This window comes from Carassius auratus, chromosome 43 (assembly GCF_003368295.1).
Source record: "Carassius auratus strain Wakin chromosome 43, ASM336829v1, whole genome shotgun sequence".
NCBI classification, from domain to species: Eukaryota; Metazoa; Chordata; class Actinopteri; order Cypriniformes; family Cyprinidae; genus Carassius; species Carassius auratus.
Window position 1 is genome coordinate 10,789,819 of NC_039285.1, and position 15,777 is coordinate 10,805,595.

Below are 15,777 nucleotides of genomic sequence, written 5' to 3' on the forward strand. Positions count from 1 at the left end.
TCGTCGTCCTCTTCACCTGCTGTGCTCCTGTCTCCATGGTAAGTGATATCTCCTTCATGGAGTGACTCCCTGCAGTAAGATCTGCTATCAAAACCCAGTCAGCTAAACTACATTGACAGTTATGACATGGGCACATGTTCCTCTGATGCTAGAAAATAAATGCTAGTTTTAAAAGGTGTCATATTTTTATGGAGCTGTAGGAATGATAAGGTTCTGCATGGAGCCACCAAAGCTATTTTTGTGGCTTCTCCACTTTTAGCTTTCATGATATCATTGGACATACAAAACAAAACGTTGGAATTCCTTTGTGCCAACAAGAAAACAATAACCATAACCCCATAAATGGTGGCTGTATGAATACAAGCAGCCCACCTAGAGGGAAAGTGACATTTTGTATTGGGAAATAGTTGCAGGTGGTTGTGCGGGTAAAGAGTATGTGCCTTTATGCTTCAGGTTAGTCGGGACAAACAAAATCATTTTGAAAAGGGACAGTCTTTAAGGCACCAGCCCTCGTTCTGCTTCATGTCTACTCTTGTTAATCCACCCACACTGTCCCTCCATCTGTCTGTGTCAGCAGTCAGTGATGGCTGTAGTCAGAATGAAGGGTTTGGCTTGAGGAGGTCTTTATCAGCACATTGGAGGAGAAGGGGAATCTCCACACTCATTCTAATTATAAACGCTGTTATGTGTTTTGATGGCCCACTTTGCATCTCCCTTTTCCCTCCTAAGTTAGTTTGTGTAGCAGTGTTGCGTTACATATCATTAAAATGTCAAACAAAAAGCGCTAATCTACACTGCTCAAACCTAACGTTTGAATCACCAGTGACAAATCCTTTACATATGTAAATGAACTTATAGACTGTGAGTCAGAAAACTCTAGTCTACTCTCCCATGATCAGGAAACAGTCCTCCATATAATGTGTTGCACACATCTGAATATTTGGGTTGAACTGTTCTGGAACAGTGTGGTATTACAACTTCACCAATGAATTCTAGTTGTTTCCTTGTTTTTAAGGCCAAACGAAGTATTTTCGCTTTTACAATGAAACCGCATCTCCACAACATGGCGCCGACGGCAACAGCGATAATAAAAACATATGCCTTCTTTCTTTGTGGGGCATGTTTAAACAAGCCATTTTAGGGCATGGACAAGTCTTAACTTTTTTACAGAATATCTCTTTAGCTTTGAGACTTTAATTTTTGCGACTTTAGGGATCTTATCTACAGGTGCATCTCAATAAATTGGTATGTCATGGAAAACTTCATATATTTCAGTATTTCTACTCAAATTGTTAAACTTGTGTATTAAATAAATTCAATGCACACAGATTGGAGTAATGTCTTTGGTTCTTTTAATTGTGATGATTTTGGCTCACGTTTAACAAAAAACTCACCAATCTCAACACATTAGAATATGGTGACATGCCAATCAGCTAATCAACTCAAAACACATGCAAAGGTTTTCTGAGCCTTCAAAATGGCCTCTTAGTTTGGTTCATTAGGCTACACAATCATGGGGAAGACTGCTGATCTGACAGTTGTCCAGAAGACAATCATTGACACCCTTCACAAGGAGGGTAAGCAACAAACATTCATTGCCAAAGAAGCTGATCTGACAGTTGTCCAGAAGACAATCTTTGACACCCTTCACAAGGAGGGTAAGCAACAAACATGCAATGCCAAAGAAGCTGGCCGTTCACAGAGTGCTGTATCCAAGCATGTTAACAGAAAGTTGAGTTGAAGGAAAAAGTGTGGAAGAAAAAGATGCTCAACCAAACGAGAGAACTTTAGCCTTATGAGGATTGTCAAACAAAATAAATTCAAGAATTTGAGTGAACTGTGGCTGGGGTCAAGGCATACAGACGAGTCAATGGCTACAATTGCCGTATTCCTCTTGTTAAGCTACTCCTGAACCACAGGCAATGTTAGAGGTGTCTTACCTGGGCTAAGGAGAAGAAGAACTGGACTGTCGCCCAGTGGTTCGAAGTCCTCCTTTCAGACGAGAGCAAGTTTTGTATTTCATTTGGAAAACCAAGGTCCTAGAGTCTAGGAAGGGTGGAGAACCTCATAGTCCAAGTTGCTTGAATCCCAGTGTTAAGTTTCCACAGTCTGTGATGAATTCAGGTGCAATATCATCTGATGTTGGTCCATTGTGTTTTTTGAAAACCAAAGTCACTGCACCCCTTTACCAAGAAATTTTGGAGCACTTCATGCTTCATTCTGCTGACCAGCTTGTTGAAGATGCAAAATTCATTTTCCAGCAGGATTTGGCACCTGCTCACACTGCCAAAACCACCAAAAGTTGGTTAAATGACCATGATGTGACTGGCCAGCAAACTCACCAGACCTGAACCCCACAGAGAATATATGTGGGATTGTCAAGAGGAAAATGAAAAACAACAGACCAAAAAATCAAAGAAACCTGGGCTTCCATCAACTGATCGCCTCAGTGCCATGCATAATTGAGGTTGTAATTAAAGCAAAAGGAGCCCCTACCATGTATTCAGTAAATTTACAGAAAATGAACATACTTTCCAGAAGGCCAACAATTCACTAAAATTTTATTATTATTATTATTATTATTTTTTTTTTTATTGGTCTTATGAAGTATTCTAATTTGTTGAGATTGGTGGGGTTAGCCAAAATAATCACAATTAAAGGAATTTAAACTACTTCAGTCTGTGTTCATTGAGTTTATTTAATACACAAGTTTAACAGTCTGAGTTGAATTACTGAAATAAATGAACTTTTCTAAACATTCCATTCCAGAAAATCATTGCAATCAGCCAACTTCAGATAGCCATACGTTTTGTTACGTTAAAGCTATGAACAGTTTTGGAAAGGGCTTCCATATGGTATCAAAACCAAAAAATGGTAACATTTATATATATATATTTTTTCTAAACTCAGTCAGTCATTTTGGGCTGCAATAAATAAACATTCTTTGAAATCCTAGTAAGACTGTATTTAAGGTTGACTATGTAACATGGCCTCTTATTCCTTATAGCTGAATTGCAACACAACATATCAATATTCAGTGCCGTGTTCAAGGCAGATGATATACACCAGTATAATGGGAAAATACGTCAATAAGTAACAGCCTTGAAACAGTTGGCTACTGTGACTTTTGCACAACTCTGGTCTCATTAAGTTACAGCCCAGCTTCCACTGACCCCACTAAGACCTTTGTGACATCAGAGGTGATCGAGCATGCTCTTTGACACCCACAGGTGCCACAGCACATCTGTAAACACACAGTTGGGCTCTTTAGAGAGCTTAGCAAAATTATTTAACTGACACAGCAGCTGTGTCAGCTCACAGTCCATTAAATTGATATGATGTGATTTGGTGTTCTTATTTTAACTGATGGATAAATATAGAATATAAAGATATGTATTATTCTAATAAATTAAAATAAGTTTACTGTGGAATAATTCTTTTTTTTTTTGGCAGTTTTTTTTGTAAGTAATAACTTTTATATTATTTTTATTTTTATTACTTTTATATATATTTACGATATTACAAACAATGTTTAATTTTTGGCAGCCATTACTCCAATAGTCAGTGTCTCATGATTCTTCAGAAACCATTCTTAATTATTATCAGTTATTATTTGTACTCAGTTATTAATAATAATATCAATGTTGAAAACAGTTTTATTTAGCTTTATGTTTTTGTGGAAAAAATGCGAAGAGCATTTATTTGAAATATAAATCTTTTGCTATCACTTTTGTTCTCTTTACTGTCACTTTTAATCTGTATGCATCCTTGCAGAATGAAAGTATTAATTTCTTTAAAAAAAAAACAACAAAAAAAAAACTTTACTTTCCCCAAACTTTAGAACTGTAGTATACTTTATCACGGTTTGCACAGAAATATTAAGCAGCAAAAACTTATGTTTAACGATGTTTCTTCAGTCATGTGACACCTTAAAGGCTTGTAAAAAATCCCAAATAATTTTTTCCTATTAATTTTAAACAGAAAACAGATATTTAAATGTAATAATATTTCACAATATTACTGGATTTTGACTGGATTTTTGATCTGTTCGTGTATGTATTATTAGAAATTGAATAACACCAAGTGTAAAAAATTATTTTTCTTTTCTTATATATATATATTAAAAACGGATCTGAAATGGAGCCTGTTTTTGCATGTGCAAAGCTTGCAGATGAGAGGTCTAAAATATGGGCATGTGTATCCTAAGCCCATTTACTGTTAAAACAGATGTGTTTTGAGGGGTGTAGGAACTGGACACTTTTTGGTGTGGATATCATTAATACCGTTATCTTTCTTTAGTTATCATACTTGGTGTGAACAGGTCTTAACACGCCATTGAGTGTGTATGCACCTGCCATTGGAAATAATGGGTGAGAATCCCTAAGAGTATTTACGCTTGCTTGCCATGCATTTAGTCTTAAGAGGAAGAAATAAGTGTGACATTGATAAGGCAGTTCGGTACTCTTCCAAGCCTCCCCAGGTTGTCCTCCGACTCTCTTTGTTTCTCTGTAATCTGCATGAGCTCTGAAGCGTTTAAGCAGCACATCGGCGCTGATTGTTTGTGTCTCGTTGTCACGAGTACGAACCCCGTGAGTCCCTCCAGAGGCCAGCAGAGGGCACCATCGCCCGAATACTGACACCTACAGGCATCCAAACACTCACTTACACTGATACGCACTACATTACCCAACAGCCCCGTACCTTGGACTGATCACCGGCCAGGTGTTCCATATCAGAGACTGCCATATAAGCCAGACCTTGGCGTCACCTCATTGCGAAGTCTTGTTTCTGCCACGGCTAACATTTCTGAGCGTTATACCCTGTCTTGCTATCCCAGTTGCCAACCCTTGCTGATTATCGATCCTAGAACCTTTGCTGCCTACCTTTGAACCCAGATTGAAATACGGACTGTGATACTTGCTGGTTACCCCGACCCACTGCTTGGTATTGACTACGATTCTGATATCTCTACTATACTGTGTTTGCTGATCCTGACCCTTCGCCTGTACGACTACGAGTGTTCTAATAAAAGCTTGCAAATGGATCCCATGTCGAGTCAGTCATCATTACAGAAGACTTCGCCAGGACAAGATCCAGCAGCCTATGAACATCTCTGCACCAACCTGGCAGCTCAGGCAAGTCAGATCGCTGCTAATCAGCAACAGTTAAATCATCTTACCGCCGTCACGGAGGAATTGGTGAAGGCTATTCAGAATCTCCATAGTCCTGTTGTCACGACACCCGCGCCACAAGCGGCCGCCATTGCACATGCGGTTCCCACGCCCTCTCAGATTAACCCACGACTGGCTTTTCCTGAGAAATTCGACGGTGACCCTAACAAATGTAAAGGCTTCTTACTACAATGTTCGCTGTTTGTGGAACAACAACCCATGCTCTATTCCACTAACAACAGTAAGGTTGCCTTTGTTTGCTCATTGTTAACCGGAAGGGCTCTGGACTGGATTACCGCTGTATGGCGCACGGATGGATCATCCTTCTCCTCCTTCAATGATTTCCTCACACGCTTCCGTGAGGTTTTCGATCATCCCAAGGAGGGAAAGAGTGCTGGCGAACGCTTGCTAGAGCTCTCTCAGGGGAGATCTTCAGCTGCTGAGTATGCTATGAACTTTCGCACATTGGCAGCACAAACGACCTGGGTGAGTGACACCTTAAAAGTTCTGTTTCGAAAGGGTTTAAGTCATGAATTACAAACTGAACTAGCATGTCGAGATGAGGGGAGAAGTTTGAACGATTTCATCGAGTTGACGATAGCAATTGACAATCTGCAGCGTTCACGTAAACCTCGCTCTCATGTCAGTACTGTCATTAAAGCAGCTCAGTCTGTCGAGGACTCTGAACCCATGCAAGTTAATACCTATCATCTCTCATCTGAGGAGAGGAATCGCCGCTTGGCAAATCGTCTATGTCTGTATTGCGGATCCTCTGGTCATCAACGAGTCAACTGTCCTTCACGTCCCTCATCTGTCTCATCCAAATTGGTGAGTGAATCCTTACACTCTCTCCATCCAGTAAACAGTGTGTTTGTACCCCTGAAGCTAACCATTAACAACGTTCAAGTGACCACATTTGCTTTACTGGACTCTGGAGCGGCTGGGAATTTCATGTCAGCTGAGTTTGCAAGAACAAACAACGTATCTTTAATACCCTGTGCTAACTCTCTGTCTGTAGCTACCATAGATGGTCGTCCACTGGGAACTGGTATCATCACTCACCTTACACAAAGTCTATCCGTCACAGCCGGTTTACTGCACCAGGAGGTCATTCAGTTCTACGTTCTGCCCACGTCTAATACACCCATAATTCTGGGACTACCATGGCTGAGACTGCACGATCCGCTAGTATCATGGAGGGAAGGTCAGATATTAAAGTGGAGCACTAAATGTCAAACAAAATGCCTATCTACCGTTTCTCCTCTTCCAGTGCGCTCGTTGGCGATTAACAAGGAGTCATTCGAGGTTCCCAACCTACCAGCGGAATATCACGACCTCAAGGCGGCTTTCAGCAAAACCCAAGCAAACACCTTACCACCTCATCGACCCCATGACTGTGCTGTTGATCTTCTACCAGGTCACAATCCACCCAAGGGTCGTGTGTTCCCACTGTCACTCCCAGAAACCGAAGCCATGACTAAATACATCAAGGAGGAGTTGGAGAAAGGCTTCATACGTCCTTCCACTTCCCCTGCATCCGCTGGTTTCTTCTTCGTCAAAAAGAAGGACGGCAGTTTAAGACCCTGCATTGATTACCGTGGTCTCAACGAGATCACGGTGAAGTACCGTTATCCCCTTCCTCTGGTTCCAGCTGCATTAGAACAACTTCGCACAGCTCAATACTACACCAAGCTTGACTTACGCTGTGCCTACAACCTGATTCGCATCAGAGAGGGTGACGAGTGGAAGACGGCCTTTTCTACAACCAACGGTCACTATGAATACCGGGTTATGCCGTTTGGACTGGTCAATAGTCCGTCCATCTTCCAGGCGTTCATTAATGATGTCTTCAGGGACATGCTGAACAAGTTTGTTGTGGTCTACATTGACGATATTCTCATCTACTCCAACACCCTTCAGGATCATATTCAACACGTCAGAACTGTGCTACAGCGTCTCATCGAACATCAACTGTACGCCAAAGCCGAGAAATGTGAGTTTCACACCACATCCACTACCTTCCTGGGTTATGTCATCAGTCCGGGGGGAGTTGCTATGGACGACAGTAAGGTCTCTGCTGTACTCAAGTGGCCAGAGCCTCAGACTCTCAAGGAGCTACAACGGTTCCTGGGATTCGCCAATTTCTACAGACGCTTTATCAGAAATTTCAGTACAGTCGTCAGTCCTCTCACTTCCATGATCAAAAGAGGTATCCATCGTCTCACCTGGGCCGAAGCCTCCCGTCAAGCCTTTAAGGAATTAAAGGAACGCTTTGTCACCGCTCCTATCCTGCATCACCCTGACCCCTCTCTTCCCTTCTTAGTCGAAGTTGACGCTTCCAATACTGGCATTGGGGCCGTTCTCTCACAACGACCAGGCCCTCAGGAGAGACTTCATCCCTGTGCTTTCTACTCACGCAAGCTCAACCCAGCGGAGAGGAATTATGATGTGGGTGATAGAGAACTGTTAGCCATGAAGGCAGCGTTTGAAGAGTGGAGACATTGGCTCGAAGGGGCTATTCATCCTTTCACCGTCTTTACTGATCATAAAAATCTGGAATACCTACGCTCCGCCAAGAGACTCAACCCACGCCAAGCCAGATGGTCCTTGTTCTTCTCCCGGTTCCAGTTCAATGTCACTTATCGCCCAGGTTCCAAGAATACTAAAGCCGATGCGTTGTCACGTATCCATGATGACGACCCTTCCATCTCAGTCCCCGAACGCATATTGCCCTTCCATGTGGTGGTTGCTCCCATCCAGTGGGATATCATGACTCTTATTGAACAACACAATTCACAAGAAGCACCACCAGCCGCCTGTCCACCGGATAAAACCTACGTACCTGCCCCTCACCGTGATCAGGTCCTGAGTCATATTCACTGTCTTCCTGCCTCCGGTCACCCCGGCATCACAGCCACACTCCATCTCCTCAAGAACCGCTTCTGGTGGGAGACCATTAACCCCGACACCATTAAATTCATTCAGAACTGTCAGACGTGTAACATGCACAAAACCCCTCGTCAACTGCCAGCTGGACTCCTTCAACCTCTTCCTATTCCTCAACGACCCTGGTCACACCTTGCCATAGACTTCATCACAGACTTACCCCTATCCCAGGGTAACACGGTCATACTCACAATCATCGATCGATTCTCCAAGGCTTGTCGCCTCATACCTCTACCCAAACTCCCTACTGCTCTTCAGACCGCCGAACTCCTGTGTAATTGGGTGTTCAGGTTTTACGGCATACCTGACGACATCGTTTCGGATAGAGGTCCTCAGTTCACCTCTCGTTTATGGAAGGATTTCTTTCAAGCCCTAGGGGTCAACGTAAGTCTCACGTCTGGCTATCACCCCGAAGCCAATGGTCAAGTGGAACGCCTCAACCAGGAGCTCACTCGGTTCCTCCGCTCCTACTGCAGCTCCCATCAAGAGGACTGGTCTCGTTTTCTCCTATGGGCCGAATATGCTCAGAATTCCCTGATCAAGCCTTCCACTGGAATCACCCCCTTCAAATGCGTTCTAGGGTACCAACCACCCATGTTCCCCTGGTCAGGTGAACCCACCAATGTTCCCGCTGTTACTGATTGGCTTCAACGAAGCGAGGACACATGGAATCAGGCCCATGTACATCTTCAACAAGCTGTACGGCGCCTGAAGGAACAGGCCGACCGTCGTCGACGCCCTGGACACACTTACCAACCGGGTCAATGGGTCTGGCTGTCCACCAGAGACCTTCGGATGAGATTGCCATGCCGAAAGCTAAGTCCTAGGTACGTGGGTCCATTCAAAATCACACAACAAATCACTCCTGTGTCATTCCGCCTTGCTTTGCCTGACACATATCGTATTTCTCCCACTTTCCACATGTCACTGCTCAAGCCCGCTGCTGCCCCTGAGGAGGAGGGTGAGGGGAGGTCCCGTGAGCAGAGTCCCCAACCGGTTCAGGTGGAGAGCGAGGAGACCTATCAGGTGCGAGAGCTGCTTGATTCAAGACGTCGGGGACGAGTTCTCCAATACTTGGTTGACTGGGAGGGGTACGGTCCAGAGGAACATTCCTGGGTCAATGCCGAGGACATTCTTGACCCCAACTTAACCACGGATTTCCATAGAGAACATCCAGAGAAACCGGCCCCTCGACCTCGAGGAAGACCCCGACGTCGCCCTCCACCTCACGCCAGGAGGCGTTCGCAGGGAGGGGGCTCTGTCACGAGTACGAACCCCGTGAGTCCCTCCAGAGGCCAGCAGAGGGCACCATCGCCCGAATACTGACACCTACAGGCATCCAAACACTCACTTACACTGATACGCACTACATTACCCAACAGCCCCGTACCTTGGACTGATCACCGGCCAGGTGTTCCATATCAGAGACTGCCATATAAGCCAGACCTTGGCGTCACCTCATTGCGAAGTCTTGTTTCTGCCACGGCTAACATTTCTGAGCGTTATACCCTGTCTTGCTATCCCAGTTGCCAACCCTTGCTGATTATCGATCCTAGAACCTTTGCTGCCTACCTTTGAACCCAGATTGAAATACGGACTGTGATACTTGCTGGTTACCCCGACCCACTGCTTGGTATTGACTACGATTCTGATATCTCTACTATACTGTGTTTGCTGATCCTGACCCTTCGCCTGTACGACTACGAGTGTTCTAATAAAAGCTTGCAAATGGATCCCATGTCGAGTCAGTCATCATTACACTCGTGGTGTAAAGTGTCCCGCATCTTCCAAACCCCAGCGCTGCTCTGGGCCTATTGATACATGGATGAGCTAATCCTGCAGATCATGAGGCTCAGCACAGCGGCTTACCCAGAGACCAAAGGCTCAGAATGATTTAGTGCTCACTACAGATGTTATTAATGGCTCTACTTCATTCATAAAAGAGATTTGTGTATGATTTTAGTCTTTCACATAGGGATCAAGTTCTATTCGTATAACATTTAATAATTTTTTTATAGGGACCCTTTACAGATGTCAGAGTTGTCTTCTATTTATCCATAGTGATCAGTGTTGTACATAATATTAAATTATGCTAATTTCTCCTAATATATATATCGTTAATATGTATATATATATAATATGTATATATATATACATTTTAGTACATTTTAGTTATATTTTTTTGTTAACATTTTAGTACATTTCTGTAATCTAACACTCAAAAAAATATAATACTATAATGTTGCAGTCCTAAATTCACTTGTAGTATTTAAAATAATTTAAATATTTTTTTCTTGAGTAATTTGTTTGTCATTTATTGAGACAGATAGCATAGAATTTTACTATAGCATAGATTCTAACTATATCAGCCATAAATTGAGAATAAATACCGCCTTATAGGTACTGAACAGCTGTTTCTGTGCATCTCTAAGAATACGAATACATCAGAAGTGTATCATATGCTGCAGTATTTGAAAATATATGTATTTATATCAAATTCTGAATAAATATTGTGTATAAATGTGTTCACTTAACATTTCATTTCATATAATATAAATAGACATCAGTTATCTCCCACCCTGTACTTTTGATAGTAATTTTTTGGATGGTTGATTTTGTCTCTGGGTTTTGAATATTGTCCAACAAGGAGTGTGAGTCACTCAGTGTTTTGCTATTTTAAAAATTAATATTCCTGTAAGTATCAGAGTTGTACTCTCTCTCTCTCTCTCTCTCTCTCTCTCACACACACACACACACACACACACACACAGCCTTCTTCCAACAACAAACCTGAGATTGAATTTAAGGTATATCTCGATTATACCTGGCTATATCTGCTTATCTTGCTCCATGATTACATTATGGTCCAATTTGTTCTACTTTAAAACACTAAAATGTGAACCAGTATTAAAATAATTGTCAATATGATCTCTTTAAAATAACTAATTTGATCTCTGAATATAAAACATGGGCCTTAAGTAATAAGTAGATACTGTATTATAAGTCACAATGGCTTTAATACCAGCTGTATACCGAATATTCTTTCTTCCTAGATGTGTTTTTTGACTAAACATTTTATGACTGGAGTTTTAAAGGGCTCTGTGCCCTTACAAAGGATAGACTGGTCCCATTTCCTCTGTGCAGGGGATTGTGGGACAGACTGTGGCAGTGAAAAATTCTCTGAAACCTACTGTATAGGAGGTTAGAAGATAAATCCTGAGGCTTGAGTTTTGACAAAAGTGTTACAGAAGAGGGAAAAAACTGAACCTAGAACACAGTGAAATATGAAAGGGAAAGAAAGATGGAGAAAATTAGGTTGGAGAGAGAGAGAGGGAGAGAGAGAGAGAGAGAGAGAGAGAGAGAAGAGGAGAAGAGAGCGCAGGATATAGCTACATCATGAGTCAGTGGTGGGAACAGCTGAGAATGCTGTATGTGACAGGTGGAGAGTGTTTGGAAGCAAGTGTGTTTATTACCGTATTTACACGCACTGTGCTATGAACGTACAGTACTAGCCCTTGTGTGTGTGTGTGTGTGTGTGTGTGTGTATTTGTGTCTCACTAATCAGCGTGTTATCATTCAACATATTTGCACGTATATTAATAAGTATTTATTTCATCCCATTCTCCCTGTCACTGTCACCTTTGCCATATGGGTCTGTTCATCCTCTCACTTTGCATTCCTTCTGGGTTTTCTTTTTATTTCTTTCTTTCTCACAACCTGCTCTGGGTCACAGGAGGACCAAGTTGTGCTCCAGTGTACCGCGACTGTTCTGAAGGAGCAGATCAAACTTTGTCTTTCCTGTGAAGGCTTCGGGAACCGTCTGTGCTTTCTAGAGACAACGTCTAATGCCCAGGTAAAGTCATCAAAAAGATATTAATAACCTGGGCAGGAATGTTACTCATCATTACAAATATCCACTGTGGACCATGTTTTTTAGCTACATCATGGTTATTTTATAAATAATATATAGCTATTTATAAATATATAAAATATCTATATTACAGTTATTTTTATGATGCAAATAATACAATACATTTGTATTTTTATATTTCTCATTTAAGTTATCCAGTGTACCAAACATATGTTTTGGCTGTACCACACCAGTTTTTGATTTATTTACATTTATATGGAAGTATTTTTTATTAAATATAAAATTTTACATGCCTTAAGTTATTTCAGTAATATTTTAAAATTCCTCATTACAATATCCAGCATACCACATTATTTTACTATATCACATAATGATTTACTTTAAATTATATGTTTATTATATGTATTAAAATTGCTTTTTAGATGCATACTGTTATTTTATTCATATTTAATATTAATATTTGACATGACTGAACACAAATACATTGCAGTAGACAAAGAAAACGTGGTTTGCTTCATACATTTACGAGCACTGCTGAAAGCAGCAATCAACATTTTTCATAACTAAACATTGTTTTTAAAGATCCCTTGAATTGTTAAGGGTATCCTGCCAATGTAACAACTAAATTTTTGTCCAAAAATGTGTGTGTTTCTTTGTCTTCATCTGCAGAATGTGCCGCCTGATCTGGCGATCTGTGCCTTTGTACTGGAGCAGTCGCTCTCAGTACGAGCTTTGCAGGAGATGCTGGCCAACACAGTGGATATGAGTGAGGTGAGAGTCTCATAAAGGAGAAAGAGAGAACGATGGAGAGGTGGAGAGCAGGGAGCAATTCGAAAAGCAGAGGGTCAAAAAGAAAAGGAATCGTGAACAAAGTTTTGGGATGATTAAAAATATCTAATTGTTACGTGCTTTTACAATTTACAGACACATACATAGGCAAATTCTGTTACAGTTTTTCTCAGTCACTTTGGTACATTTCTCAAATCAGAAATGAAATTCTCAAAACTACTTGTACAACCTCCACATCCTCTAGTCATTTATACACATAAAACCAGTTTCTCATTCTTTTGAACAAGTTGCGATTGCTTTTGTACATTCATGCAATTGATTACACACTTTTATCTGCGGTTTCTTACATTATCAGTCGCTCAAAATTTATTATATACTTTTCTGTGCAAATAGTCTAACCCCCCAAAACATCTATAAACATTTAGTTCATCGTATAGGTCATTAAATGCTAAATGGTTAATCTAGTTGTCATAAACTGCCAAGCACACTTTTTATTTGTATTTTTTACACATTATTATTAGACTTTTTGTCAATTTGGCATGAATTATGCAAGTGAATCTTTACTAATGAAGAGAATGTAGCTGATAAACCAATAATAAACCATTTCTCTGAAATAGCTCATGTCATGAATCATCAAAGGTTCATCTCATGAATCTTCAGTTGGAAAGCTTATACAGCATAGACAGAGCACAACACAAGAGTTGCAAATTCTGAAAATTGACTTATTTTCATCTTTGTGTCCATATTTATTTTTCCTTTTCTATATCACAATGGCTTTGTAAAGGTTTTTTTAATTTTTTTATTTTTTGGGCCACTAGTAAAAGTGTAACTGGGAATTCTTTCAGTCTCTTTCAGTCAATACCCCAGTACAGTAATTTGTAAATCTGTAGTTTTGAAATGATTTTATGGCATACATAAGCATATGGCATACAGTTCAATACAGCAACTGTCATCCAAAATGTTGCCATGGTTTACATCAGAACATCCCTCCAGTGTACAGTTATATTGACAGCATGACTAAGCAATTTTACTGTCTTATCCGTAAACTATGACACAAAGACTTGTCATTCTGATGGCACTGACATTTTCATTGACACAGATATTTATTTTGAAAGATGAACTAAGAATTTTGAGCAAGAGACTGGCTTTTGCAGGAAATCCATGGTGTTTTGCTCTTTGTACGAGTTGTTTTGAGAAATGCACTTACTGTTTTGCAAATCTCAAGTATGATTCGAGAAATGTACCAAAGCGACTGAGAAAAACTGTAAATAAAATATCTCACTTGGCATTGAACTTTGAGCTTTTAACAGATATTATGTATACTCTAACAACAAAATTAAACACACTAACTAAAGTTTGAAACATGGGATCACGAAGAACGGGACCTTTAAAATTAGTGATAAGAAAAACATCTAAAAAGACATAGGATGGATGGATGGATGAATGGACTGATGGACAGAGAGACAGACAGATAGATGGACAGACAGACAGACAGACATACGGACAGAGAGACAGACAGAAGGCCAGACAGACGTAGAGACAGATAGACAGACAGACAGACAGATGGACAGAGAAAATTTTATTTTAAAATCAGTGATCAGAAAAACATCTAAAAAACACATAGATTGGATGGATGGATGGATGGACAGAGAGACAGACAGACAGACAGATAGATGGACAGAGAGACAGACGTAAGGACAGAGAGACAGACAGATGGACAGAAGGACAGACAGACAAACAGACGTACAGATAGATAGACAGAGACAGATGGACCGAGAAAATTTGATTTTAAAATGAGTGATCAGAAAAAACATCTAAAAAACACATAGATAGGATGGATGGATGGATGGACAGACGGACAGAGAGACAGAAGGGCAGACAGACAAACAGATGGACAAACAGACAGACGTACAGACAGAAAAAGAAACAGATGGACAGAAGGACTGACAGACAGACAGACAGACGTACAGACAGACAGACAGATTTCAATATGTTGTCAATTGTCAGTCAATGTGTTGTTGGACCTCATTATACGTACACACAATTTTCATCCTGCTGTTTTGTTATATGTTAGGTGCATGAGGTCATCTAAAACCCGGGTTATTAGAATTACATTCTGGTGTTAGAGGGTGCAATTGTTAGGGTAACTGAATTTCCTGTACTTTTTGTTTCCCTCTTTACTTTTCATCTCCCTTTCCTGCCAACTTTAGGCAGTCGATTTGGAAAAATGGGTATGTCTAATGTCTCATCGTAACCTCAGCACCTTTCTTCTCCTCTGTATCTAAATCTCCTACTCGGTGTCCAGTGTGGATGAAATAATGCTATAGTTCTTCTTCACCTCTAAACCTTTACTTCTGTTTGACCTTTGACTGCTGTCACCTGTTCCTCACTTTGTCTGGTTTGGTTGGAGTTGGAATCTCATTTGATCTTCAAATGGCATTTCAAATGACACGTCGTCCGTGTGTATAAGTGTATACATTTGTAAGAAAGAGAGAGAAAGAGAGAGAGAGAGAACGAGTGAACATTCCAGAGTGTAAGATGAGCTCAGTGCCACTGAATGCTGATTAAGGTGATTCAGTGTATGGTCCACAACACTAACACTTATTCCTGGCCATGAAAGCTGATAAGCAGGTCTACATGAAACCTGTAACCACACAGATCTGCAGATTTCAAATGTCATTCACAAACTTGCCTCTGTGGCTTGTTTACTTATTAATTATTTTGGAAAATGTGTTTATACTTTCAGCTATCAAAAATTGTGTACAGTAGTTGTGTAGTTTTACAGGTTTGACTATATATATATATATATATATATATATATATATATATATATATATATATATATAAAATATAATATTATAATTATATAATATATCATTTCGAGGTTTTAATAACATTTTCATTTTAATAACATTTTCAATATGCTTTCAGACTGTTATTTCTAATAATAATTTATTTATATTTATTTATTTTTAAAAGTCAGCATCTTTTTAACTTTCT

The 15,777-nt window shown here is 40.4% G+C and overlaps 1 protein-coding gene across 11 annotated transcripts in view; it reads left to right on the forward strand.

The window, feature by feature from the left end:
- LOC113061686 (ryanodine receptor 1-like) overlaps nucleotides 1-15,777 on the forward strand; it is a 112,359-nt gene that overhangs the window by 18,839 nt on the left and 77,743 nt on the right. For 7 of the 11 annotated variants that reach the window (XM_026231011.1, XM_026231014.1, XM_026231015.1 and 4 more), the window contains exons 2-4: nucleotides 11,851-11,970; nucleotides 12,658-12,759; nucleotides 14,988-15,008. In XM_026231011.1, coding sequence (XP_026086796.1) covers nucleotides 11,851-11,970; nucleotides 12,658-12,759; nucleotides 14,988-15,008 — 243 coding nt within the window. The remainder of the gene's footprint in view (nucleotides 1-11,850; nucleotides 11,971-12,657; nucleotides 12,760-14,987; nucleotides 15,009-15,777) is intronic. The other 4 variants (XM_026231016.1, XM_026231019.1, XM_026231021.1 and 1 more) reach the window with 1 other exon arrangement.